This window comes from Passer montanus, unplaced genomic scaffold, assembly GCF_014805655.1.
Source record: "Passer montanus isolate IOZ18808 unplaced genomic scaffold, ASM1480565v1 scaffold39, whole genome shotgun sequence".
Classification (NCBI taxonomy): Eukaryota; Metazoa; Chordata; class Aves; order Passeriformes; family Passeridae; genus Passer; species Passer montanus.
Genome location: NW_024368707.1, coordinates 4,358,053 through 4,385,587, shown reverse-complemented (window position 1 = coordinate 4,385,587; position 27,535 = coordinate 4,358,053). Strand labels below are relative to the sequence as shown.

At 45.7% G+C, this 27,535-nt stretch overlaps 1 protein-coding gene across 4 annotated transcripts in view; it reads left to right on the top strand.

The window, feature by feature from the left end:
- IGSF11 (immunoglobulin superfamily member 11) overlaps window positions 1-27,535 on the top strand; it is a 140,579-nt gene that overhangs the window by 42,145 nt on the left and 70,899 nt on the right. The window contains exon 1 of one of the 4 annotated variants that reach the window (XM_039718054.1): window positions 2,934-3,025. The exons of 2 other annotated variants lie outside the window; for them this stretch is intronic. In XM_039718054.1, coding sequence (XP_039573988.1) covers window positions 3,019-3,025 — 7 coding nt within the window. In that variant the 5' untranslated portion in view covers window positions 2,934-3,018. Of the gene's footprint in view, window positions 1-2,933; window positions 3,026-16,946; window positions 16,966-27,535 lie in introns of those variants that run through there. One more of the 4 variants, XM_039718055.1, reaches the window with a different exon arrangement.

The window sequence follows — 27,535 nt, the reverse complement described above, 5'->3', positions numbered from 1 at the left end:
TTGCTTCTTTGACCACCGTTGTATGTTGAACAGATGTTTTCATTGAGCCGTTCACAGTGATACCAAGATATTTTTCTCAAGCGATTACTTTTGAATTAGAGCCCCATGGTATATGAGTAGTTCAGATTATTCTCTCAAGTTCTTATTACTGTCCGTTTGGTAATGTTGAATTTCATCCTGCATTATGCTGCCCACTTGCTGAGCTTTGTGAGATCCCTTGGAAGTCTCTCTCAATCTTCTTTTGTCTCAGCCAGCCCAAATCACTTTGCCAGCTTCCTGTCTCTCTTCCAGATATTAAGGAATAGATTAAACCACCCCAGAACTGTTTAGAAAGCTGGGGGTAATCCCTTGTAATCAGGGCCAGAGCAAGGGCAGGGGGAGAGGGTCTCCCGTGCCTCTGAGCCTGGGCACTGAGTGGGGCAGCAGCTCCGGACTCAGCCTGACCTCAGCTGGCCTGAACCCCACTGGGGGCAAGGCAAGGGGAGGAGTTCCCATGCCAGGCAAGCAGGGGACAGGTCTGGCAGTGGACTGGCATCCTGCCCAGAACAGTTTAGCAGGTGCACTTTGAAGTGACAGAAAATTAATTACTTTGTCCTGTCCTTTTCCTTCCAAAATTAGAGTGGATTGCAGGGCCACAACTTCCCCTGAGCAGAGATCAAGCTGGTTTGTCTCTTATTGTGTACTTTTATGGGCTTAGGGTACTGGGCTGGTTTAACCAAGCCCTGCTGACACTTCCAGGTTAGCCTGTAGCCTCCCTTGTGAAGAGCACGCCAACTTCAAGAACCACCTGACCTAGCAAGAGTTTGCTGGTCTTTGCTAGTTACAGCCACTTGAGAAATTTCTTTCTTCAACTGTTCTGCACTTCTGGACTTATCTCTTAAATGTACTGAAATGACTGAGTTTTGGCTTTTGCAGTTGGCCTTCAGTTTTGCCTTCAATCCTATCTATCATTTTATGAAGCAACTGTTTAGACTGAATCACTTCTTGTTTCTGTTGTTTGGCCATACAATGTACTCTCTTGCTTCTCAGCAGTTTTTTGTTTAGGACACTGAGTACATTCTCAGGGATGATGCTGAGATTGCTTCAACACACCACTATACAGTGTAACAATTTTCCTTGTGCTGCTTTTGGAGTTAGGCTGTTTTGACCCTTTCTGCTTCTAATTGTTTTTTCTAACACGTGAGAGGCACAGTGCAAAATTCAGCTACTGTATTTCTTACAGGGTGTTAAATTTGATTGTGTAGCAGTCACTGTTACTTTGTATCTTTAGATCCGTTGCAGGCTTTTAGCTTCTAAGTGTGCTGGGACAGGTTGTTCCAAGTCCTACCTATGCTCTTTTAGACGCTGCAGAATTGTAGCCTGCTGTGACTCTTAGCTAATTCCTGCACATGTTGCTGAAGTCATTATTTTTTTCTGTTTTCTTTGTTCCTTTGCTCCACACCGACACTATGCAGTAGATATTCTTTACCTGATCAGGAGGCCATTGGGAAATACAAGTTGCTTTACTGAGAGTTGTTTTTTAGTTAACCTTTCTCCCTCTTCAGCCTTGGCTATCTAGATGAGATGTGTGTATCACCCATCCTGCAGTTTGTTGTCTTGGCCTCTTTACCCACACTGGATTTCCAGGCAGGGCATGAGTCCGTGATGAACTCTGCAGCTGTGGGCACACAGACTGCAAGGCATGTTGGACACTGTGTTGGTAGGTATGGCTATATAAAGAGGCTGTTGAATCATGTTATAGGGACTGCTTCACGGCATCGAACCCAAAGTGCTTCTTGGAGTTTTTGCTCCAGCCTCACACCACCTGCTCTGACCTGTGTTCCCATGTGGTCTATCAGTATTACCTGCACCCCAAAATGTTTGGTTTGGATGTGATATCTCAGCAAATGCAGGCCTGCTTCTGGGTTAAAGGGTGTCTCTGGAAGCTCCTGAAAGAAATACAGCACTCACTCTGCTGCCTCTCACTGCTTGTGCCAGTGAGGGGGGCCTGGAGCTCCCCACAACCCTTGGGGAAGGAGAGAGAGATGGGTGGAAGATGGATTGCTTTAGTGAAGGGTTTCTGCAGGGCACTGCTGAGCTTGTGTGATTTCTGGGCTGCTTCCATAACTAACTGTGTGGTTGATCTTCACTGTTTGATGGGGTTTGTTGTCTGAACATCTCCATTGGCTGTGGAGCTGCTTGTGTGCAGACCTGCTTGGCTTTCTGGCTGTGTGAGCTAGTGACTCGGAGAGGTTGGGAGGACCTTGGCTACTTGGCAGAGGGACAGAATGGCCCCAGTCTGTCTGCAGAATCGTCATGTCCTTGGCTTGTCAAGGGCAGCCCTTCCTTTTGCCCCTGAAACAGCTGCTGCGCCCTGGGCCCTTATTATGGGACTCATCCGCAATCAGCGCCTCCCTCTCCTGTGCTGGAAATGCCTGGGACATGGAGAGCAGGCTTGTGCATCTCAGCTGCACGGAGTTGCAGCAAAGCTATGCTTTGCTTGTTCTTTGGGGAATGCTCCGTGCTAGCTCTACTGTAGCTTTTTTGCATAGTTTCATCTGTTCTCGCTGCTCTCGCCCTTATTCCCAGTGGCTGTTTTGCGGTTTTTTTTTTTGCCTTTTTTTTTGGCTTTTTTTTTTCTTTTGCAGGTCTTCATTTCAGCTGCCACGCTGACAGCAGTTGTCTGTTTATGCATAGAATAGGTACAGCACAGGCAGGCTTCCCCCACCCCTTTGGTCCCCATCCTCCAGCCCTCCTGCACTACGTGCCCCGTCCCCCACAGCTTCCCCCTCGCTGGGAGCTCCAGCCCTGAGCCAGAGGGCTCACAGCGAGGGCACCGCTGCAGGTGAAGGGGGGGAGCTGAGGCATCCCACCGCCACCGGCTTGTGTTGCATCCTAATTGCAAATAGCCCTTCCGGCGTCAGCAGTTTGTGGGAATAATTGACAGGAGGTGCCAGCGAGGTGCTGAGTCAGAGTGAGGTGTGCTTGCCAAGTCACTGCAGCAGAAGGAGTCCGATCGCCTCGTGTGGAGGGAAGCCAATGGACGGTGGGTTTCCTAGCTGCCTTTTGGGCCTCTTTCTTTCCTTTCTCTGAGGCTGCAGTTCAGCAGCAGTGATGCTATGCATGTAAGGGAAAAAACAGGGGATTGGGGGAGCTCTTTATTTTTTTGCTTTCTCGTTGGTTTTTTTTTTTGGTTTTTTTTTTTTTTGGGTTTTTTTGGCTGAGAGCACTGGAATTAGGGGATGTGGGCTCCATTCCCACCTGCTGCCACTGGGTTTCTGTGCTGTCATTTCTGTGCTCTGATAAAGCAGAAGGGCTAGAGAACACATGTTGGGGGATAGTGTCGAAAGAGTGGCCCTAGTGACAGATTGATGTCTCTTGGGAGAGGAAAAGCAGCATGTGACATCCTCAGCTGGGCAAGGGGGATAGCTATGCAAGCCGAAAAAGCTGCAAAATAAAATTACTGAAAAGGTGTTCTGTCCTGTCCTTCCTGAGGGTTGTTTCTGCTGCAGTGTCTTACCATTTATTTAGGAGTTTGAAATTACTCGTTTGACATGCAGGAAGATGAGTGCTTGTCCTCTATGCACCTAGCACCTGATGGACCTCCAGGTCAGGCTCGTCATTTATTCCTGACCTTCTTGAATATGGCTAACATCAATGTTTATACCACAGCTGAATCTGTCCCAGAGGTCTGGATTCTTTCCTTTTTCTTGCTTCAGGGTGACTTCAGTCGTCTTTGTCTTTCTCCCTCTCTGTAGAACAGGGTACCTTTTTCCTACCTTGGACAAAAGTCAGTATTTGTTTCACAGTGATCTAAATATATGTGTCTGCTGTGTGCTGCCTTTGTAGGGAAGAGCATACTATTTTTGCTTTTAGTAACCACTTTGTGGAACGAGATGAGGAGCATGAAGACAGAGGCCCATGTGTTTTTCAGAACCCTTCCTATCTATGCTGCACTCTGCCCACCCACTTTTTTAATGCTAATCCTTGTATAATCTTTCTCTTCACTGACTCAGGTAACAGCCATGTTATGTAGATCACCATGCAGCTGATGGGGAAAACTGAGGCTCTGAGATGGGAGGTGCCTTTGCCATGGTCATGCAGGACTCCCAGGCAACCTGGGGTTGGAGCCTGCATCTCCTGACTGCTAGCCCATGCCTTCTGCACTGGACAATGCTGCCTGGCCACTGATTTAATCAGTGGCTTGCTGAATACTTTTCATTCTAAGTTTCGTGGCAGTGGCTCATGGGTGGTTTTCAATTTTGAGTCTTTAGAGAAAATCTGCAGCGACTAAATCAAATGCAGTTCTTCCCTCATCCTTGTCTTGACCACCTTCATGATGAATATTTTGCATGGGACTCCCAGAGGGGTGGCCTCGGGGTCACTGGTGAGGGGACTGTGCTGTGTGCAAGGTATCTGTCCTCCTCACCTCCAGTTTGCTCCCTGTTCACATGCTGGGTGCACTGTGACACTGGTGGCAATCATAAACAATCTGTGCCTTGAGGATGCTTTGGAGGAAATCTTTCCTGACTGTGTTCTGCTAAAGGATCAGCCAGGGCTAATCAGGATCAGATCAGGGCTCATTTGGGAGGCCTAGAATGGTCTGAGCCATGACTGTCCTGCCTTCAAGTTGTGTTTGTGTGTGAGTTTTGCACTGTGTGGTGGAGGTGTGCTAGCCAGGGCACTCCTATAGAGAAGAGTGAGTCTGGTCCTCAGGCATTTTGAAGTATTTTCTTCATTGCTTAAGGGAGCCTTGGTCTCCATCGTGTCTAATGCAGCCCTTCTTCCTTATCCACTCTCTACCCATGGTGTGGCTTCACCCTGAAAATAGAAAAAATAGAGCATTGTCTGTTACAATTGGGATTTTATAAGATACCTATGGGAATTAAGCACACAATTCCCTCAGGCTCTTTTTAAACAGCCTAGCTGATGTGAATTTATGTCGGCAATAAGCAGGAGTGGAAGCAGTCCTGTCAGCAGAGCCACAGCTATTCTCCCTGTGTTTGATGTAGAAATTGCTGTGGTAAAGCTTATTTAGCTTTGAGGTCTGTGTGTCAGGACTTGGGACTGAAGCCCTCAAGAGGTCTCTTTTTTGAGTGGACCCCATGCTCTTGCCTCCTCTGGGGGTCTTTTCAAGCACTCAGAAGGTCTGTGAAAGTACCAGTGTGTAATAACACCGTGTGTAGGGCTTCTGGGCTGGACAAATGTGCCTGACATCCACTGGGCCAAGGACTGAGCCTGCTATGAGTCAGTCAGAACCAACTCTTCTTTCCTTTCCAAGGGGTAAAAATGTGCACGGGTGGTGAGGAGTAGCGTTAATTTCAACTCACTGCAATAAAATTTGCTTAGGAGATAATTGAGAGATTCTTCTGACAACTGCAAGAATCCTTTTTTATTTTCTTTCTCCATAACCAAAGAATGACAATGTGTATCAGTTTTCCACAAATGGAGAAATTCAGTAACATTCATTATACTTTTAATTAAAAATAAACAGTTATGATATAAAATAATAAAACAACTGCTGGAGATCAAACAAGTTGTGGAAAATAGCTGTCACTTAGAACAGATCAGGACAGCAACAAGAAGAAAAAGCTGCCTTCATCCTTGGTTACGAGTAAGAATCCTTTCTGTTTTTTTTTTTTTTTTTTGTGTGGCTAAAATTAATTTTATAGTGTAACTTAGGGTTTTGGGTTTTTTTTATTTTTTTAATTTTGTTCCTCTGGCCATATAGCCAAGGCACAGCTGTCAGCTTCTCTTGCTTCTGCAGAAGGGTAAAAGTGATTCAGGTGGGGATGCTGCTGACCCTGTGCTCCAGTGCTGGCCAGAGGGTCCCTGAAGGCTGCTGTTGTCTCCTGCCAGTGACCTGCTTCCAGCTTCTCCTCACCCCTTTTACCTGTATGAAAATGTTCACTGTGTGGCTTGATGGACACAAAGGAGTGTCCACCTCTCATTGTGAATTTATGTGAAATGGGCCCAAGGTGTGGAAATCTCATTAAATTAGTGAACTGTGTAAGGCTTCCATTCATTTTGGCTTTGCTCAGAGTGCAGCTTGGATTATTCTCTCAGATTTGAAGAGTTATTCAGCCTTGGAGCTCAAAATCAACTTAGAGGCTAAAATCAGACTAGGTCTCCTCAGCTTAGCTTTAAAAACAGAAACATATTACACTCAAAGTCCATTAAAGCCAAAAGACTATCTTAATGCATGTGTATATATATAATATATAATAATGCACATATAACTGTACAGTCAAAATAAAGCAGCACTGGGAAATGCACAAGTTAATGATGCCTTGTTATGTATCCTGTATCATTTATGGCATGAATCCTGTATCTTTTATGGCATGAATTTTATAGTCTAAGTGGTAGTAAGATTAGAGGTAGGTGAATAATTTATAGCAAATAATTTATTTAATGAATTCCTCTTCCATTTCTATTTGAAATTGTTTGTGAACATCCTGCGGTTTCTTTGCATTTTACTTATTTGAAATTACTTACTGAATAGCTTCTACAAATAATATTTGACATGCCGCATGCTCATAAGAAGGTTTGTTGGGTTTTTTTAACTGCTTCCTAAGAGGGGGAGCAGCATTTCAGCTCCAGGTTTGGTTGCTCAGCAATGATAAAAAGTAAAAGTTCATGCCATAGTATTTCACTATCCTGACAGCTCAAACTAATTGCTAGAATTAAGCAGTTTCTGAAATGTATTGAGAATTAGCTATTAATTTTTAATAATTTTTCAGACTGTTTGTGGGGATAGGCATGTTCAAAACTCACTTTTATCAGTGAGTGCTAAAATTGCTCAAAATGTGTTACTTCCTTGTACATTTACGTCACTAAATTAGAATAGCTGCAGAAATGAACAGAATGCTCTAAGGTCCACAGTCAGCAGCGTGCTGTGCATATGCCTGACTTCAGGCATATTCCTGAGTAGTAGTGGTAGAGTGGCAAATTATGAACTTCAGCATATGTTTAAGTGGTTTTCTGAATTAGGGACCAAAATAAAGAACAAAGCAAATTTATCTTTCATGAAAGTGAACATACAAGAGAATTCTGTTTCCTCATCTGCAATTACAGGGTGATATTAATGTTGAATTTAAGTTGCAGTATTTCTGATTTCATCAAATACAAGTCAGTTTATCTGAAGTTTCTCATACATGTCACTGTGCTTTTCCCCCCCTTAAATATTGGAGGAAATAGCAGGAAGAATTGAAAAACAAACAACAAAACCTCAGCCATAAGTTTCAGTTTTTACTTATATCTTCATATTTTCAGATTTCTCAGATTTCAGTACATTTTCCATGTACTTGGAAATATTAAAAAATGCTTGACAAAAGTAATGCAAAAATGCCTCACAGATCACAGAAAGAAGAACTTCCTCAGGGTCTGCAAAGAATAGGCGTGAGTTACTTTAGAACAGTTGCAACAATTTCAGCTGCTGAAGGTCTACATTTTTGTGTGCAACTTTTGTGCAGATTCTGGAAAGCAGCTTCTGAAGCTGTGTGAGACACCCTTCAGCTAACACAGGTGTGCTTCAGGCCTACCTGAAGGCACAGTTAAACAGTTGTTTTTTGGGTCTGTGAACCAGTGAGACCTCATATTCTTCCTGTTTGTGTCTTTGGGCTGACCTGTGTGGGGTCTCTTATGTGCAGTAGAGGGTGGAGCATGGCAGTGAGTATGTCACCTATTATCATGAACCTTATGGAAAGAAAATTAACATGTTTAAGGCTTTTGCTCTTCTGTCAGAGGACGGGTGGGTGCAGGGGCCTTGTGTCCCAAGGGAACAAATGCTTCTGGACTTACTGAGTTAAGTAGCTGGCAGAAGAGCACGGACAGTTCAGGAGAGGGTGGTCTGGGAAGCTGGGAAGAGAAAGAGCCGTCTCTGGGTGATCGATGATATGTGGGATGCAACTGCAGAAATAGGCAGTCAGTTTTGGGTGAGGAAGAGGAGTTGTCCCTGCTGACTTGTGAGAGATAAAATGACGTCCTTGAAGCAGAGAGCCAAAGGAGTAAAGTGTTATGTCTCATGATCAGAAATGCACCTGAACCATGCTGTGCACCAAACCCTCAGACCAGACACACCATGAAGACAAGCCTGCCAAATGCGGCCATCGATGTCCATCGGTGCTTGCATGCAAGGAACTTGCACCCATGAGAGGAGGGCTGCTTCCACAAAGAGGGTTTCTGGACATCTGTACACACTGATTGCCCTTTAGGTGATGGTCTAGATCCTGATCTTGTACACACGGAAATCAGCAGGAGAGTTTCTGCTTCATGTAATTGAGAAGGTGAGGGAATGTTTGTCAGACAACAGAAAGAAGGGCTAGATCTGGACTAGGAGTGTGCGCCTGGACTGTGCACTCCCCAATCTATATTTCTATTTATTGATCCATACTCCTTACCCACCTGTCCTCCTCCATGTACTGTACTGTGATTCCAGCCCCAGGGCTGGAGAAGATCCTGTAGGATAAGCTGGCAGTGGAATTCTGAATATTGCACCAACAGTCTTCTCTCCTCTTTCTAAGGCTTTCAGAACACTAATCACATGAAATATATCCAAACTTATTGCTCATCCCTTGCACCTTTTATGACCTGAATGTTAAAACATTGAAACATTGAAATTAAAAAGCAGTCACCTGTACCAAACAAAGTAAACAGCAAATGGTTCCAACAGTCTGCCACATGCCCTAAGACACTGCAGGGATGCGTGCTGCCTTTAGCAGCAAAAGAAGTAAAACTGCATTAGATTTACAAGGGCAGTGATGCTATACCCCACAAGGACTGTGGCACTCATGTCTATGACACGAACAGCATCAGGAGACCTGAACTAATTGCATCCTCAGTATTTTGGGACCAGAGCCCGGCCAGCTCAGGAAGGTGGGAGATCAAAGGCCACTTCTGAATTTAGCTCACTTTCACAGAGCCTTGGGACAAAAATGGCAGAAGAGGTTGGTTTGAGAAGAAGTGTGGCTATGTCTCCATCCAGTGGCTAATGCCAATGACGACGAGTTGGCATCCCACAAAAATTCAGTTTTATTTGGGGAGATCTCCCAAAAGAAAAGTGGCAGATGCGAGGCTGCCTTCTTAAAGCTGACTTTTACAGAGGTCTAAGATGTGTCTTATCTTGTCTTCTGTCTTTCTGTGTTGTTCTGTCTTCAGTGTTATAAACATAGACTTATTAATAGTATCAATAAAAATATAATAACAACAGCAGCAATAATTTTTATTTACTATTTTACACTCCTGTGGGAAAGACCCTAGATGTGTCAAGTGGTTCTGCTGTGACTCCAATGGGATGGTGCACAGTTGCAGACCTAAATGGCTGTGGCCATACATCACGCTCTCTGTGTCTCTCTCACAGTCAGCCAGGACAAGTCAAAACAGGCAAAAGGAAAGAAAATAGACAAATTTCCGCATCCATAGCAGCTGGAGTGAACGCCAAACAGATGGGCTCTTCCACCCTGATTATCCTAACCTCCTAAATATAGAAATACAGGCTTTTTTTTTCCCCTTCTTTTCTATTTTTTTATAAATTTAAATTACCCGAGGGGGTGGTGTTAGCTCACGCTAGGGCAGTGCTAACGAGTGCAAATAGAAGTCATCTGCTGACAGAGTCAGATCGTGGCTTCTGCTCATGACTATCCCCCCACCCTGCCCACACACATTTTTTTCCATTGGAAGTGTGGGGAATGATAGGGACTGAAGCTGTCCTGTCTGTGGGGTGGGGGAATATGAATGTGTGCATGAAGAGGCTTTTATTTCAAATTCTGTCAGTACTTATGCAAATACACAGAGTAAATAAGCACCAAAAAACATGGTTAAGAACTATACGTCTTTGCCTCCTCCTGCAGATGGTTTGGTGAGTAGATGGGGTAGCAGTACTTCGAGTCACTGGAGGAGTTCACAGCTATTTTGGTTATCATTGCACAAGCACACTGATAGATATGGGGTAGAAAGGTGCAAGATCTGCTTTTTTATCATGTACCAAGTTGCGTTTTTTTGCAGCATGCAGAGAGATTGGAGGGATGTCTTCTGGCAGCGAGCTGGTTGTGCCTGAACAGCCTCATCCTTTTTGTTCTGCAGTAGTTGACATCAGCAAAGCAGCAGCAGGGCAGTGCTTTGTGTGATTTTTTTGGACTTATTTTGCTGTACTGAGGACTTGGATAGGAAAATTCTGATTTTTTTTTTTCCTGTGGGGAAACACACCACCTCACCAATGCTGTGTTTTCCATTCATCTTTCAGATTACTTTGCTCTTTCTTGGCCCAGGGGCTGCATTTTTTACCTGTTATCAGGATTTTGCTCCCTGACCAGTCTTGGAGAGCAGGTGGCAGGAGGTGCTGCGTGTACAACATAGCAGATGAGAGTGAGGCTGTGTCTGATCCCTGCCCTGTTCTACACTTGCATGGTGGAGAGTGCACACACCTGAGTCTTGCTTTCCCACCTCTAGGAAGGGAATGAATGACAAGGGCTTGTTTATGGACATTTCCGGATGCTGTCAGGGAAAAACATTGTTTCATTGTTTTGGTGCTGTATTACTGCTATCACTGTAACCATGAACCAAGATATATAATGAGGATAAAGGTTAGGAGCAAAACTGCCCTGACTTGGGGCCCAGCCAAGCAGAACTGCAATGTTTTCCCCTTGTCATTATGTACAAGGGTGTGTTGTGCTCTGTGGATGTATCTGTGCTACCATCAGTGCAGATATACAAATAGACCGTGTGTAAGACTTCAGAGACTCTGTGAAGAGGTTCTTTATCTTATGGGCTGCTCTCCATGTGAGGCTAGCACATAGTTTATTAAAGCTCCCAGGGCTCATTTTGCTTGTGTGCTCATGCTCTTCTGCAGAAACTCAAATAGCTGCAACCTTAACCCCAGGTGCCAGAGTGCCATATGTGCTGTTGGGTTCTGTAGGATTTGCATCATCCTTGAAGGTTTCTCACATAAAGGAGAGGTCAACAGGTTTTAGAGGAGGCTGGCTAGGGAAAGCATGCAGTTTGCACCATTGAAAAAGGCCTCTAAGAATAAGTTCATCCAGCAGCTGGAAGGGTGACAGAACTGTAGGAGATCCTGCCTTGGGGCAGAAGGATGAAGCTAGTGATTTCCTGAGGTTGCAGTTCAGGGGATTGTTACCCCATGTCTCTTCAGAGTAGAGTGCTTCTCTTGTTACACTGAGGTCATGCAGAGTGACTTGTCTGGACTGTGAAGCACACAGATGCTGGGTAGTGAAGTGAAAGCAAATAAATACATCTGGAAGCTTCCCCTGGAAACAGTTTGTTTTTAACATGGTGGGGGTCATTCCACCAATAATAAGTCCAACTGAGGCTGTGCTCAATATTTGCGGTGTCCTCTAGAGCCTGGGTCAGAAAAGGGCTTTGCAGCCTGGATGCAGTGGCAGACCTGTGCTAGCTTCCACCCCTCTGCTTAGGAATCGGGATAAGCTCTTGCAGATACTGAATGTAGGGGGTCTCAGTGAGAGGCACCTAACTGGCTTTGCAGCAGAGGAGCTTTGGCAGGGTTTCTTCACTCTGATTCACGAGTGGCTCTATCAAACCTGGCTGGCACAGCACAGGGTCACTCGAGCATCTCCGTGCTGTGCACTTGAGTACTCCTGACCAGCAGCAGCTCAGGGGCGCAGGCACACCCATGCTGGCTCTGCACACTGCCTGCTTGGCAGAGCTGCCTCACTCGGGCTCCCAGCCACTACACGCTGGGTTTGTCCCTCGCCGTGGCTGTGCCCCGTCCGTGCTGCTGGAGCCAGGGCACTTCAGGCTGTGCTAACCCTGATGGCTGTGCTAACCCTGATGGAGCCACCACGGTATTTACCATGCACCCAGGGCATGGGTAATCCACAGCTGGCTTGGATCCTCTCTAGGGACTCAAACAGCATTTTTAGGATTTAAAAAATATAATGGTACTGCAATTCAAGGCTTGTGCTGCTTGTGTTTAAGAATGCCTGGTTATTTTTAGTTATGCTTTTTACCTTTTCTTGCCTCAGTTTCACTCTTGATAAATGTTGTTGAAAGTCCCTCTGTTGCAGTTGTTGCCCCCTGAGTAGCTGTGCTTTTTATGATTGTTATCCTGTCTTTGCTTTGAGTCACTTTACTGTTTTGCCAGGTTTGAAAAAGATTGCCTGGAACTTTCCTGTCTCTGGATTCTAGCTCACACTGGCTTTGCATGGAAAATTTTACCCTTCTTTCTCCTATTTTTGAGAATAAGTTGGGGGGTGGGGTGAGGAATGGGTTCCTGCATGTATGAAAAGGGAAATGTTTTCTTTTGAATGCTGCCTTTCCACCATGTTGTGTAGCCAGGCCTTGAAATGCAGCAGAAGGGTATCTGTGTGCTTTTTGTCACCTTTGAGACAATCTACATGAATTTGGTTAGATAAAGAGCCTTTGAAAAATCAAATGTGATTGTCCATGTGCTCAGCAGAGGCAACACAGAATTCATTGAGGAAAAAGCCTCAGAGTTTTCACCCCTTGCAGCTTCTTTGTGTGAAGTGGGACAACCCCAGATCTCCCCTGCACATGCCATCAGCTGCCACTAGGAGCAGGGAATAGGCCTGTGTCTCCTGTAGCTGCTTGGGAGACTTCCTTTGCCATACTTGGAGGTGATGGAGAAGAAAGCCACCTTCCTCATGTCCAAAGAGGGAGCTGGTCAGGAAGGTGACTAAGGCAGCGGTACCTGCAGATTGAGGAGCATGGTGAGAATGGGAATGCACTGAAGGGGTGGGGCGAAGAAGGGAGGAAGTGGATCCATATGGGACTGAGTGGAGAAGGACTCCCTGGGAGTGAGTCACATTAATGGGCTGCTCCCCAAGCCTTTTCTGCTTCAGAACATCACCTCTCCCAGCTTCTCTTGGGGGAGACAACAATCACCAAGAGGGATTGAAACTGGGAGCCTTTATGAGGGATCCTTCAGCCTGATGAGGCTCAGAGGAGAGGGGGGGAGGATAAGTCTGGGCCTGGCTGTGTCACATTCCAGAGGAACTGAAAAACTAGAAGAACTGAGCACCCTGAAAACCTCCCTAGGGACTCAGCAATTCTATCTTCAGTTTGGGATTTGAGAGTATGCCAAAAATATAACCTACAGTCACACATTTATTGTAAAGCCAGCAAACCAGATGATTAAGTATAGTTTCTGTCAGTTTCTGTCTATCCTGGAGGTTGAAAGGATCAGGGAGAAACAAAAGCATGTGATTTATTTATTTGTTTGTTTGTTTTAGTACATAATCAGCTAGATTTTAGTAGTGCCAGTGGATATGGCAGCTGTTGCTGTTGCTTTTCTGGCAGCATCTGGGCTGAATACCTGAGCTGTGTTGATACTTGAGTGATTAGACAGTTTGTTTATAAACTACCTTGATGAAGGTTGGTACTTGCACCACAGAGGTTAAACAGGAGGTGAATTAACATAATATGAAGGCAATAATGATTAATAATTGCTACATTAGTAACAAGGAGCAGCAATGACTTTTTAAAATCAGGATAGTTTAAATTTCTGTGAAGTAGATTGCCACTTTCATCCTTTCCCTCCGGTATATTACATTTCTGAAATGTCTCCTGTCTCTTCTGTACTGAGACACTGCTTATCTTGGCAGGGGTCAAAAGATGCTTTTGGGGCAATAGTGCTCTCCCCTGCTTCATTTTTGTTCAAAAGAGCGGAAGCTGAGGACAAAGCGATTTCTTGCCTGGATGTGATGTGTATTTTGCAGCAGCTATTTAACCAGCCTTTTGCATGCAAATGACTCGAAGTACCTGAACTTGGGCCCCCAACCTACAGTAACTTAGCAGGCTTTTGCTCAGAATCCGTAATTCAGAGACAAGGTAGATGGTGTATTTCAGGGTTTGGGCAGAGAGCCACCTGTCCAGCATGAAGGAGAGTGAAGTTCCCAGAGCACCTTCCTCCTGCCTCTCACAGTACCTGGGGCTGCAGCATGTTGGTTGGAGGTGAGAGGTGAATCTGATCAAACACGGCTCCAGTAGCAGTTGATGGCATGGCATTATCCCTCCCTTCCCACTTGTACTTCTCCATTGTGGAGAAAAGGCACCAAGGCCTGTGAAACATATGCTGAGATCACCATGCTTTATCAGCTCCAGTGAGCTGGATCCTGCTGCTCAGCGGGGTCTGTAAATACTCTTTACTGTGCAGGGAAGCTGTGGGGTCTGGCTGTCCTTGTCTGCTTGCTCCTAAATCTTCTTACAGGCAGGTCAGTTGCATAAGTATTTGGGAGATGCCTATTTGCTGCATGGCATTCCTGAGAGCAAGGAGGAAAATTTTCTGTTTAGCTTTCCTGGTTTCTTGCTGTCAGATTGTGACAAGACACAGCACCCTGTGGTCAAGGTTACTGACCACATCGAGGGCAGGTGCAGGCAGACTAACTCTCTCTCAAATAGAAAGGGATTTTTTTCCTTAAATCATTCACAAAGTGATTGTGAATTAAGAATGAATTCTTTTCCAATGTATCATGAATTGAGAGTAAATAATTTTTTTTTAATGGTGTGTTGTGAAGCAATCACAGATAGTAAAAGGGCTAGAATGGACACCAGGCATTGCCTGGAGATAACTGAAATGCTTTCTCCTACAAGAATCAATGGCAGCAAGAGATCCTCCTCTCCTTTCCTGTCCTCTGATCTCCAGGTGCTTTACTGTCATGTAAGTAGCTACTGAATATATGGCTGGTGTGGCTCTTAATTCCTTGGGGAATACATAGCTGGAGAGTGTTCATTTCTCTGCAGAAAATATTAGTCTCTCCCAGTATGGAAGCTTAGCTTTTTAACCAAACCAACCTCCCTCCCACCTCAGTGAGCCTTGAAAAGATGTACTTTTGTTCTGTCTGTCCATGGCATTTTGTACTTTTCTAAAATGGTTTAGATAAAGACTTTCCTACCTACTGGTGGAGTTGGAAAATTGCAGACTTCTGGGAAAATGAAGCTTTGCTGCGTTTGCCCAAACTTCTATTTCCAAGAATGTTCCTGTTGTCCATTAGATAGCTAAGAAACAGAGTGAATGAGAAACATAGTGAGCAATTACTTACTAAAGTGGAGGGAGAAAGGTGGGCAGGACAAATATGTTTTAATTTTTTCTTTAATCCTTCCTTTTTACACTTCCATTTTGAATATCTGCCCCGTGGATGACCTAAACGTTTCCTAGCGAGCCAAATTAAAAACCAGAGTTCAGTGTATCACTTTTTTTTTTCTTCTTGCAGCCTGTGATCTTGTCCTGCGATAATTGAACTTTGGAGTAAGTCCCAGTGAATTACTCTGAAACTCCAATACCAAATACAAAAAGCAATACCAAACCCCAACTTTTTGTGTTTGCTCATGACCAAGATAGGAATATACCAACTAAAGGTCACTTTTAGGTTCTATCTTTTTCCAGTGGCTGGACAAATCATGCATAGGAAAGGGATATCATCAAGACTGGGGAGAAGATATTTCCCTTCCTGGCCAAGCCTGATCCAAGATGGAGACTGGGGTGAGGAGAGAGAAGTTGACCTGAGATGTTGGGCTCTGTGGGACAGCTGCTGTCTCCCAGGCTCTTGTTGGAATTTTTCACTCTGGAAAAGAAAAGGGGGACCTTAGAGCACTTTCTAGTACCTGAAGTGGGCTACAAGAGATCTGGGGAAGGATTTTTTACAAGGGTGTGTGGTGATAGGACAGAGAGTAATGGCTTCAAAGGGAAAGAGAGTAGGTTGAGATTAGATACTAGGAAGCAATTCTGTACTGTGGGGGTGGTGAGGCCCTGGCACAGGTTGCCCAGAGAAGTTGTGGATGCCACATCCCTGGAAGTGTTCAAGGCCAGGTTGGATGGGACTTTGAGCAACCTGATCTAGTGGAAAGTGTCTGTGCCTATGGCAGGGGGACTGGAACTAGATGATCTTTAATACCCCTTTCAAACCAAACCATTCCATGATTCTACCTAGAATTAATTTTGACTGATAGCAGCACAGAGTAGCACAAGCACAGCTGTGAAAATAAAGCCACAGGTTGGCTTGTAGAATTTCCTGTGATTGAAGTCATAATGTCTCCTCTTAATTAATTTAATTCTGGTTTAATTAATTGAGGGTTTGCCTTGATTTATTCCATTGCTGAATTGCTCACGCAGACGGCTTGTGTGATGAGCTGCTGCATTTCCTTGCATACGGGAAAGTTGTGTTATAATGTAATAATCAAACACAAATTCCTGATGATACTAGCCCCCTCCTCTCACCTTGTTCCACTCCTCCACCAGGAGAAAAATAATTGAAAAGGAAGGAATGGATCCACAGGTTCTAATGCTTAAAGAAGAGCAAAACATTTATTGGAACTTGAAAACCATTTTTGCATTGAGTTATCAGCATGTCTCTGTGCCAGGTCTGCTACAAGACCATGGGCACAAGGTCTTGTTCCTTGCAGCTGCTATTCTTTCACGTGTAATGTGGCTCATTTGAGTTTGGGATGTGGTTTTGGGATCATGAGCATGCTAGATGCCCAGCCTTACCGCATTTGCTTCTCACGGGGCAAGTTACACTGGGCGCTGACCAGCAAAGGGTTTTGTTCTCACTTGTTCTCGCCACTTGTGCAGTGTATGTGCCGGAGAGCGTCTCCCCCCTCCTCCATCCTTTTCCCGATTCAAAGTCTCCCAGCGATCTTCTTGTTGTTTGTGAGGAGCCAGCAACCCTCCTCCTCCTCCTCCCGGCTGGGTGCAAGGCCCTGATTTCCATTTGAATAGCAGCCTTTCTGCTGAGGCTTCCCCACCGCCCCGGCGAGCGAACAAGGAGCCCACTGTTCCCGGACGGGATGTTCAGCCAGCCCTGACGTCCCCGCTGTCCTCAATGCGGCTTTTCAGCCCCTCCGCTGAAGCCCGGGGCGCCGGGCTGGTGGGGGACAGGCTCCCGGCCCTGGGCAACATGCCACTCATTTTGAGCAGTCCCAGCCTGTTCCCACTTCTGCCTTTATGGTCTAGCAGAGGCTTGTTTGAGTTGCAGCTGGTTTTCGTGCGGCACCGAGGTAATAAAAAAAGGGAGGGATAAGTCAGACTGGAGTGGCAGCAGGGGATAGGATGAGATGGGGTCCTTTGCCAAAGGCTTGGAGGATGAGCGGGTGCCTGCAGGGGGGTGAGCCTGGTATCCTGGCCAGGGCTTCTGTCTCCTTAGTCCATGCTGATGCCTCAGGTCAAAGCTGACCTGTGCTTGTTCCTGAAGTTCCCTTCTAAAAACCGCATCCTGCCACGCAGCAAGCTCTCTGGATTGGTATTTGTTTCCATACATGCAGGTGCACCTCCCCAGCTCCAACGTTTCAGGGTAAAGGCAGGACAGAGGAGCAACACCTGACCTGCCCAGGGACTGCTGAGAGTGGGCAAAACCTCCTGCCCCATCCCACCACTCAGAGCCTTTGTCAGGGCTGTCTCCACAGTGAACTGGTTGCGGGGTCTTTTTGAGTTTTTCTGCTAATTTTTGTTGAGTTTTCCTTCTAGATGATGCTGGTACAGGTGTCATGATCCACCCTCCACCACGGGGAAGCTCCACTTCCCACTGAGGTGTGGAGAAACGTGCCCACTTCTCTTGCTGCTTTTAGCATCCAGGAGCTCTTGGTGACATGAGAAACCCCAGCTGGCAAGCCATGAAGGAGGTCCAGACACTGCAATGTCCCCGGCTGACTGTGGGTGCTGCTTTTGTGAATCAGTTTTTGGTTTTTTGATTTTTTTTTTTCCTCTGTGGGTAGAGGTAAGGGATTCCAGGTTTGTTTGTGTTCCTCCCCAGATAGTGTCACACTGATGACATTTAAATTCAGTGGAGCAGGCACAGAAGGGGCAGCAGCCGAGCAGGCTTCCCTCTCTGCTGCTGTAGGAAGAGCCAGCTGGAGCGTGGGGACAGTGATGAGGCCAGGCAGACCTCTGCCAAGGCTGGCAGCAAACAAAGCCCACTAAAACCGGTTATAATGTGTTAAATCGCTAGTTCCCAGCAGACATGAAGGAGAAACCTTTCTCTTCTGTGTGTATGGGTAAATTGCTCAGAAGTAAAGGTAATCATTGCTTCTGGTAACATAAGTTTTAATGTAGCTACACCTCTTTTTAGCTTTCTTTGTTCTTCCACTGAGTACTGCTCATTTATTGCTTGGGTGCTGAGTTCCTGCAGTTCTGATTTCCCTTTTTTGAAGAAGATCTTGATTCAAGTGAATATACACCCCTCTGCAGCACACAAATGATGGAGCATATGAAGGGGTCTGGAGGTCTTGCCTTCACCTCCTCATCTTCCATCCCATCCTGGCAGCCTGATAGGACTGGTGGGCCAGGGGTGGCCCTGAATCCTGAAGGCAGTGTGGGGCTCATTCAGGTTGGTGGTGGAGGCCTGGAGCAGGTAAGAGACTATTTCTCTGCTGCCAGCAGAAGCACTGAAAATCCAGCATTCCCTGCTTTCTGGGCTCTGAGGGCTGGTGTCCTGAGTGGTGGTGTGAAGGACAATGCCTTTATTTTCAACTTTTGGGAGGAGTTATTTGTAGTATCAAAGGATGGAAATTACTGTGGAAAGTCAGTCACAACTTCTTTATTAGAAGAGCACTTCTTGCTGTTTGCCATAAGGAAGAAAAAAGGGATAGAAAAACAAACTGATTAAAAAAATGTTTCCAAATTTCTCTTAGTGGCAGCATGCTCTGAGGCAGCTCAGCACTTGGTGCTGTTTGGGGCTATAGGGGTTAGAGTGCTCTTATGCTCAGCACTTCAGCTGGCAGCCTCCAGAGACTTCCCTAGGGAGCACCATGGATGCTCAGAGCTCAGCAGGATCAGACCTTATATTAACATTACCAAATGGTGAAGTGCAAGGCGCCCAGAGAAAAATCAGTTTGAGTCCCACTGGAATTCTTGGACTCCTGTGACAATTTTCAGTATGGAAAATTCAGGCAAGTTTTAACACAGCCGACAAATTGTCGAAATCTTTGTATTTCTGGGGTGTATAGATCCTGCATGAGAGGATCTTCTTCCCAGATAGCTTTTGAATGCTGCACTCCCTCTTCCAGAGTTTGCTCTGGTGCAGCTTCTGGAACTTGTTCAGAGCAAGCAGCTCCAGTTATGTGTAAAAGAGAATATGTAACTGAGCTGATATTTTTTCTTTCTTTCTTTTTTTTTTTATTTTACACAGTGGAATTTGTTGGTAACTCAAGAAGAGAAAAATACAGATGCTTGTGTTACTGTAATATAAATGTCACAGATGAATAGGTTTCTAAATTGTGACATTTAGGAAATAATATCTTGTCTTTTTTGCACTTGGAGAAGACTATAATTTCAGTGTGAATATTTCTTTGTGGTTTTGTTTTTTAAATTTATTTTTAGAAGACTATTTTGCTGGGTATTGAGCATATAAAACCCTGAGATGATTTGAGGTTGCTATGAGAACCTTCAGCATTTCATTTCCAGATTAGGAGTCTTTAGCTCTAGACGGTCATGATGGTTCAGCTCAGCTTGTTGCATTTTAGTTTTATGAATGAATCTACACAAGGTTATCACCTGGGTGACTTGAGTGACTCTCAATTAAGTAAAAGGAAATGCAGAAGTTACCCACCAAGAAAACCCAAACCCAACAGTTTCTCTAAATATAAAGTCCTCTAAATTCAGCTATAAATATGGTTCTGAAAACAGCTCAGTGTTTTCTCTTGACAGCTGCATTCTGAATTTACACTTCCTCTGCTGGGAAGGGAGTATCTCTTCATGCTCATCTCCTTGCAGTTCAGCAGGACACAGTCTCTAAGAAAAGAAACCCTTCTCAAGATGAGCAGACATTTCAGCTGCACAGTGATACTTGGGTACTTTGACTCAACGTTATTTACTTTTCCTCTCTCTTAATTTTTTTTAAATTACTATTTTTGTGACATTGGCATCCAGTTTGCTCCACTCCCTGGGGTTTTGGGGTTTTTTTTGTCTTTTACATCCATAAAGAAGCAGAGTTTTGGGAGCTGTTTGTTGTGCCTCTCTTACTTTATCGCATGACCTGCAGTGACTACCATTGAGAGTAGGCAGTGAGGGAGAACAAACAGTTTATTCCTGTTAGGGTTTCATGATTTTGGTAACAGTGTGCTGCTTTTTTCAGATCCAGGTATGTTTGAACAGCCAGGGAAGGAGAGGTGGGCTCCACTGGCACAGCAGGTGTATTTCTCCAGCACACCCAGGACCCTGGCAGCAGGTGCTGCAGGCCAGCTCCCAGCTCACTCTGCCTGCCATGCTGGATGAGGGGACTGGGAAGCTCCAGTGGACTGGCACTTCTAAGTCTGCATCAGTGAAGTAAATTTTTCCATCAGAAGTCATTTCCTTCCCCACAGCACCTTCCTGTCTCTCTTGCAGGGAGGATGCTGTGGCAGCCTGTAAGTCTGTGCAGACAACTCGAAGCAAGTCAAAGAGAAAATGCCTCCTTTCTGCAGGGGTTTAATTAGGTGTGAATTACATTAGCAGAGAGGACATACTTACCATGCATAGGGTGGGCATCAGTCAAGCTGGGCGTGAAAGGGCAGGAGCTGCAGGGTGTGCAGAGAGACCGAGCTCCCCAAGACTTAGAGAGGGCATACTTACCATGCATAGGGTGGGCATCAGTCAAGCTGGGCGTGAAAGGGCAGGAGTGTGCAGGGTGTGCAGAGAGACCAAGCTCCCCAAGACTTGCAAAGGCTGAATGAAGCACAGCATTTGAAGTGGTGCACCTCCAGTGAGTGAGGTCACAGGCTGCACCACCAGAACCGTGCTGCACCTCTAGAGATGTGTGTGAGTGCTCTGGAATCCTCTTAGAGCAGGATGTGGTGTGGGCAGTGTGTGTGGTGCTGCTTGTACTTGTATGGTGGTCCTGTTGTCCTATGAGGTCAAACTGTATTTTAGCAGTGTGTGAGGAAATGTGGTATTTGAAAGGTTGCTCTGATGCTCTGAGTGGGCTTCATGTTGCCCTCTGAGCCTGCGCTGGAAGACTGCTAAGCATTGTGTCATCTATCCTTGAAATTTCCTCATGAGTAAGACAATGGGGATACTGCTAGGCAGGCAGGGGGGACATTGGCTGAGTTGTGTTTCAAGAGGTATTTTCCTGCTCTTTCCTTTGCCATTCCTCACAAAGAGTCAAAATTGGATGACAAAATAGGATCTATTTTGTCAAAAAATAGTGCCGTCCTCAAAACCAGTAGCGATAGGAAGCGAGTGTGCATAAACTTAGAGTGTGCAGCAAATAGCCTGGTCTGGTTTATTCTGTGCCTGAAGGGTGACCAATCAGCTCTCAATGAAGTTATATGCAAGTGCATACACGTGTGTGCACACACAATCACAGAGCTCTGCATTTGCCAGTAAAAGTGCAGAAACCTACACTACATATGAAAGATCATGTCTGTGCTAAAGGTCCATCATCCAGGGGGAGTTGTGCTGTCAGGAACTACAAAGGAGAGAATCATTCATACATACATTGCTGGAAAACCTGAAAGGTTACAGAAGCAGAACTAACTGTGCTCTTTAGGCTTCTTTTTTACATTTTTATTTATTAAAATGCTCTAGATGCAGAGTGGCTCTTCTCATTATTTATAACTGTCGCTGCTGCCTTGAAATGAAACTGCTGGCACTTTGATAAATGTGGTGAAAGCTTGTCTGGTGTCCCTGCCACTTCTCTAAAGTGCCTCCTGCGTCCTCTGCTGAATTGCTGTTTCTGCAGTTTGGACAGCAGTGTTCCTCAGCAAATTGCAGTAAAAGTCTAGTTGCATCATCCCATGCTAATGGAAATGGAGCAGGAGGGACTGAGCCTGTGCCATTAGCATCCTGTAAGAGCTAGGCAGAGCAGGGACAGGAGGAAGAAGACAGCCCTGTGAGCCCCACTCGCCTCTCCATCCTGGTGAGTTTGGTGGGATAAAGGCTCTTGTTCAGGGTTGCTGTGAGCATGTTTTTCTTTTGCCTTGTGCTGACAGCTAGGCTGTCATTCCTGTTTGAATTGCCTGTGCCCAAGGGCAAAAATTAAGTTGTTCCAGCCTCAGCCCCACCTTCCCATCATCTCAATGGCCATGGTGTCAGGACAGTCAACTGATGGGCTGTACTGGGGCTGTCCTGATAGCTGAGTGCAGGGAGATTTTAAAAAGCTTGAAGAATGCAAATCCCCTGAGATTAGAGAAGGCTAAAATGTTGACATTGAAAAATCTAGTGACCAAAACAAAGGGAGAAAGTTTGTTTTAAACAACCAACCAACAAAGAAACTAATCAACAGCAACAAAGAAGAAGCCTCTCAAGACCTTGACTTCTTTGAGCAGAGGGACTTGCTCTTAGATCATCTTGCCAAGCAGAAGATGCACTTGTGCTGAAGCAAGCCTGCCAGGATGATGAGGCAATGGAAAGCTTGTCCTACAAGGGGGGATTAGAAGAGCTTGGACTGTTTAGCCTGAGGAAAATGGTAGGGGAGTATAAGAGTGCTCTGTAAATATGTTAGCAGGTAAATAGTGTGAAAAGGGAAGAGTTTTTAAGGCTAAGGAAGGTGTTTGCAACAGTACAGGCTCCGATAAATCAATTGTGGTAATCTAGTCCAGGAATTAAACCACAGTTTCATTCTGTTAGGTGAGGGAAATTTGGAGAGCAGCTTCCAAACAGAACAACAGGGACAAAACTCCCAGACAGGCTTTAAGAGGAGTCTTGATCTGTCTGTGAAGGGGATTGTATTGAGAGGGCCAGGCTCTGTTTGCCAGTAAATTCTGTTCTATGCTGCTTCCTGTATTTCTAATCCCAGATTCACTATTCGGGCTTTTGTATGAGATGTGCATAAATAGAAATCATAGATCAAACTGAGTGGTTTGCAACTTCAAACTAATTTGTTTGGGGGGTGTGTTTTTTTTTTTGTTTTGTTGTTTTTTGTTTTGTTTTTTGTTTTTTTTGGTTTGGTTTTTTGTCATTTGGTGGGGTTTTTTTGTTGGTTTTTTTTTTTCCCCTTTTTTTCCCCATCTTTTCAGGGTATCCTTTTGACCCGAATATGCCACAGCAGCGTTTCACCCAGTGCCCAGGTTTCCCCTTCCTTGTCCTCAAGCCATCTCACTTTTGTGCAAGCTGTTTCCACCAATGCATAGCACAACTCAGCACTTTTGGGGGCTGAAAGCTATTTACCAGCTAAGAGGGCAAGAGTACAAAACTATTTTCAGCTCTGTGACCCACCTCAGCCAATTGGATTGCGTCTGGTAATCCTATTTGGTGGAGATGGGTTCATGTAACCCGAAATAGTTTCTGCTCTTTGCCTTCACCTCCGGCTCCGGTGCTGGGCTGAGGTGCCTGTGCTGTAAGACCTGCTGTAAGACCTGACCTCCAGAAGGGAGAAGGGCAGGGTGAGAGCTTGGGCTGAAGCTCCTTTCCAGGAAGTTGTCCCTTTGTCCCCACTGGTGTCCCGTGGGGTCATGCCCCTGTGCCATGGTATGAGGTTGCTCTCCATCCCTGTGGAATCAGGCATGGATGTGTCTAGCTCTGACCTTCTTATTACAGCCCAGGCATCAGTCTTGGCTTGTCCCTTTGGTGAGGAACAGTATTTTGGATTGCCACTGCAGCACTTTCATTTTTGCCTGCACTCCCACCTCCTAATGGTCATGTGTAGCCTGGAATGGGCAGGAAGGAATTAAGTCAGATGAGGAAAAGAACATCAATATTCTCTTACACAATTCACTTCAAATGTGTAAAGTATTTCAGAGTAATGAAAAATCTACTGCCCAAATTAAGTCAAGAACAGATACTGCTATTTAGCCCAAACTTTGCAGACAGAATTTGAGGTTCTAGGGCTTTTATTGGTGCTGTAGCTAAACAGTGAACTTGCAGGATCCTTTTTTTACCCTAGTTTTACTTTGAGGAAAGAATTGTGAAGTTGCACTGTCTTATTCCCCTTTTTAGCTTTGTACCTTGTTGCCACTTTTAGCCCTGCTTGACAGGAGTCTCCAAAATACTGCATTTGCCAGAAGTCATCAAATCATACAGACAAGATTAAGAAAGGAAACCCTACTGAGGGAAAGGAGGTCTATAATGTGGATTTAGGCAGACTATTAGGCATAAGAATATGCAAGCCAGCAGGCTGCAGGAATCTAGGCTTCAGTGCTACTACTCAGGGATTCCTTGAGTATTTGGGATGGGGGGTGGGTGTGTAAAGCTGAATATCTCTGAGCTTGTACAGGACTACAGAGCAGGCATGTTGCCGAGTTTTGTGGTTACCAGTTATAGCTCAGCTCAGCTGAGGGACTTTCTGGCCTTGGTTCCTGCAACTTTCATCCCTTTGATTGATGGAGAGTACCAGGCACACTTAGCTGGGCTCACATGCCTGCCTCCTCCCTCATCAGAAAGGAACAACTGTGGGCTAATCCCCTGGGCAGCCCCAGTGGCAGTGAGAGATCCTGTGCTCTCCCTTGAGGGGTAAGATGAGATGCTCCCTCTGGCACAGGTCCCACAGGTGCTGCTCAGCCATACCGTGGGTCAATGCTGCTTCTGGCTTGTGCCTGTGCTCATCAAAGCTATGCCCCTTATTTCAAGGAATAAAACTTGGAATAGCAGAGGTGTGTTCTCAGGAGGAGTGGGAGGAATAGGAAGGCTGTCTGAGGATAAGGTGCAGCCTGGTATGAGAATCACAGAATATTCTGAGTAGGAAGGGACCCACAAGGATCATCAAGTCCAGCTCTTAAGTGAATGACCCATAAAGGGATTGAATCCACAACCTTGGCATTCTGTGGTTATTTTAGCACCAGGCTCTAACCAACAGACCTGAACTCAGGGCCATTTTCCTAGCAAAAGCATAAACTGGAGGTTGTGGTGTGTTACTAAACCCAGTGTCAGCTCAGGCATGGGGCTTTTGTTGCCATGGGTGCTGGACCAGGCTGAGCCTGACTCCAATGCTGTGTGTGGTGAGCCTTTGTCTGCCCTGTGATGCAGCAAAACAGTTGGCAAGTGTTGTCAGAGACCAGTGTATGCAGTGCTTTGCACTGCTTTTGACAGTGCTTTTCATCATGGGCCATTGCAGATGCTGAGTTAAGCCTGGCAGCAAACCCAGGAGGTGGGCCAAGTGTGCTACAAGCTAGAGCAGGCTGGGGGAGCATGTGGAGTCACCCTTGTGGAGTCACTGGATGGGCAGAGCAGGGGCAGTCTCCTGGCAGTTTCCCTTTCTTTGCAGCATTCAGACTCAGCATTCATGCGATGATGGTTTGATCACTCCAACCTGCAGCTTCTCCCTCACCTGCCCTCCTGGCCTGTGCAGCAGCAGCTGCTGCATGGGAACGAGATGCTTTTCCTGCTACACAAATATCCAGCACTGCGAAAGTAGTCTAGTTTCTCCCTTTTCCCCCCATCCCAGTATCCTCATTCCTCTGTCTTTTCAGGGATCATGTGAGTTCTTCCAGAGATATTCATTAGTGACATGTGGTTTATTGTTGCTTCTTTTTTCTGACTTCTCACAAAGTAAAACCTTTTTCTTGTTTCAGTGTTAGCTCAGCAAGGGCATTGGACTTGGATCCAGCATGAAGATGAGCAGCCAGCATAAAACCTGGGCAATTTTTTGGAGTAAATAATACACCAAATTTATCTCACTGTGTCATTTGCACTAGATGTCTTGGAAACCAGAGCCTCAGTTGGACAGACAAGCCTGCACCAACTGGAGTTGAAAGGATCTTTCCAGCCTGAGTGCTGGCATCCCTGCAGGGATTTCCTTCTAGGCTTTCTTAGTTTACCTGGACAACAGTCATAAGCTTAGCCTTTCTTGCACATGCTTTTATCTCATGTTTCAGACTCTCTGTTAGTCATCTGTAGGGTCAGGAGGGCATTTCTCTCTCTGATCAGTATGGCAGATCTGTTGCAATCTGGTGGGGTTTTTCTTCCTTCTCAGTACTTTAGGGCACATTTTACTTTTCAAAGTTCTGGGCACTTTTGCCTAAGAAGTTCCTTCTGATGGTGATGGCAGAACATTGCAGGGTGTCAGTGGAGTGCTTTGTGTGCATTTCTGTCCCTGGGCACTCTGCAGTTAAAGCTCCTCAGACCAAGAGGAGGGTAAAGTTTCTCCTTGTAGGACCTTTTCATATCAAAATGCCCATTGCCAGACTGTCAGAAATTGCATGGTGTTTCCAGTCTTTGCTTCCTAGTGACTGGGATGCAATTCATCCAAGGACTGGCAGGGTGCTTGCAGTCTGTGGTGGGGATCTGGGTTCCTTGGGGACTGCCACCAAGTTTTCCTGCATCCTATTCCAAATGTAGCCTGTGTCCTCAAGCTGCTCAGATCTAAGGGCTGCTGTGTTCCCCCTCCTTCCCTCTCTCTCCCCCCTGTGAATTTTGTCATTTACCGTATTTAGTTCAGAATTGCAGCAGTCGGGGTATTAAAAAAAAACCAAAACAACCAAAAATCTATCAATAATATGTGTTTAGAAACAAGCCTCCAGGGTGTTTAATTAAACCAAATGTGATGGGAGGCAGCCAAAAGGCATGTGTGATGTGTGTGTGCACAGACAGCTGGCCATGGGGGAGTGGCACGTGTGTACGTGTGAGTGAGAGAGGGAATAAAAGATCTGGTTAAATGGATCCTTTCTATCTGAGCTCCAAATATAATGTTCTTAAATGAGGAACCCATGAGGAAACAACAATCCCCTCGTGAAATAGGCGGAGAGGCTTGTGCCAGGAAAAGGTCAGCAGCCTGGCTTTGCAGGGCTAGCACAGCTGTAGGCTGGGGCGGCTGAGAGTTTTGGTGGGGAAGAGACATCCCAGCTAGCCCTCTCCTGGGCACAGGAGCTGGATTTTCCTGCTGGAAGCAAGCTGGAAGGTTGATGGCTCTCACCTAGTTCGAAAGAGACAAAAGGCAGGCTGGGAGAGGGATGTGTAGGCTTTTCTTTTCTTTTTCTTTTCTTTGGTTGCTGACAGGAAGTGGAAAGAGGAATAGAAGCAAAGCTATGAGTTTCAACTCCTGTTTTGTCCCTAAAAGCCTACACCTCTTCCCTTTATGAGCTAATTACCACCTGGATATCATACAGAACTGATTTTGTTGTCTTTTTCAGTTACTTTGGAAGAGACAAACGGAGAAACCTGGGTGTACTGGAGGAAGTAATTCTGACCTACTAGACCTGCCTTTTCTTTTTAAATCAGTTTCATAGAGTCATGACCAACAATGTGTCTGGTTTTTTTTTCAGCTTGTGTTCTCTATTTGCCAAAAATATTTAGCTTTTTCCCTTTCACAGCCCTGCTGAGTCCCTCCTCATTTGCCTACCTCTTCTGTCCCAGAAAAGGAAGGCAGAGGACCCTGGTGCCTGGTAGCTTTTTCTGGTGGGAGCCCTCAGGGAGAGCTGGCCTTTTCTGGGGAGCTGAGGATGTAAATGGGCCGTGTGCCTGCAGAGCTCAGTGCTGGGTCCTGCAGTGAGCAGCTCTCCTGCTGCCAGTGGTACAGGGTGTGGGTGCCACAGCTGTGTGCAAAGCCAGCATCATTCTCCTGTGCCTGATGCCCACTTAAAAACAAGGGTGAGCAGAAAAAGGGGGTTTGTTTTCCAGCTGAAATAGCTTCAACAAGTCACGGGCCCAGTCCCTGTAAATGCGGCTGTTGTGTGCAGCCCTGGGATGAGTGGCTCTGTTGTGCTTGTGCCCAGGAGGCTGTCA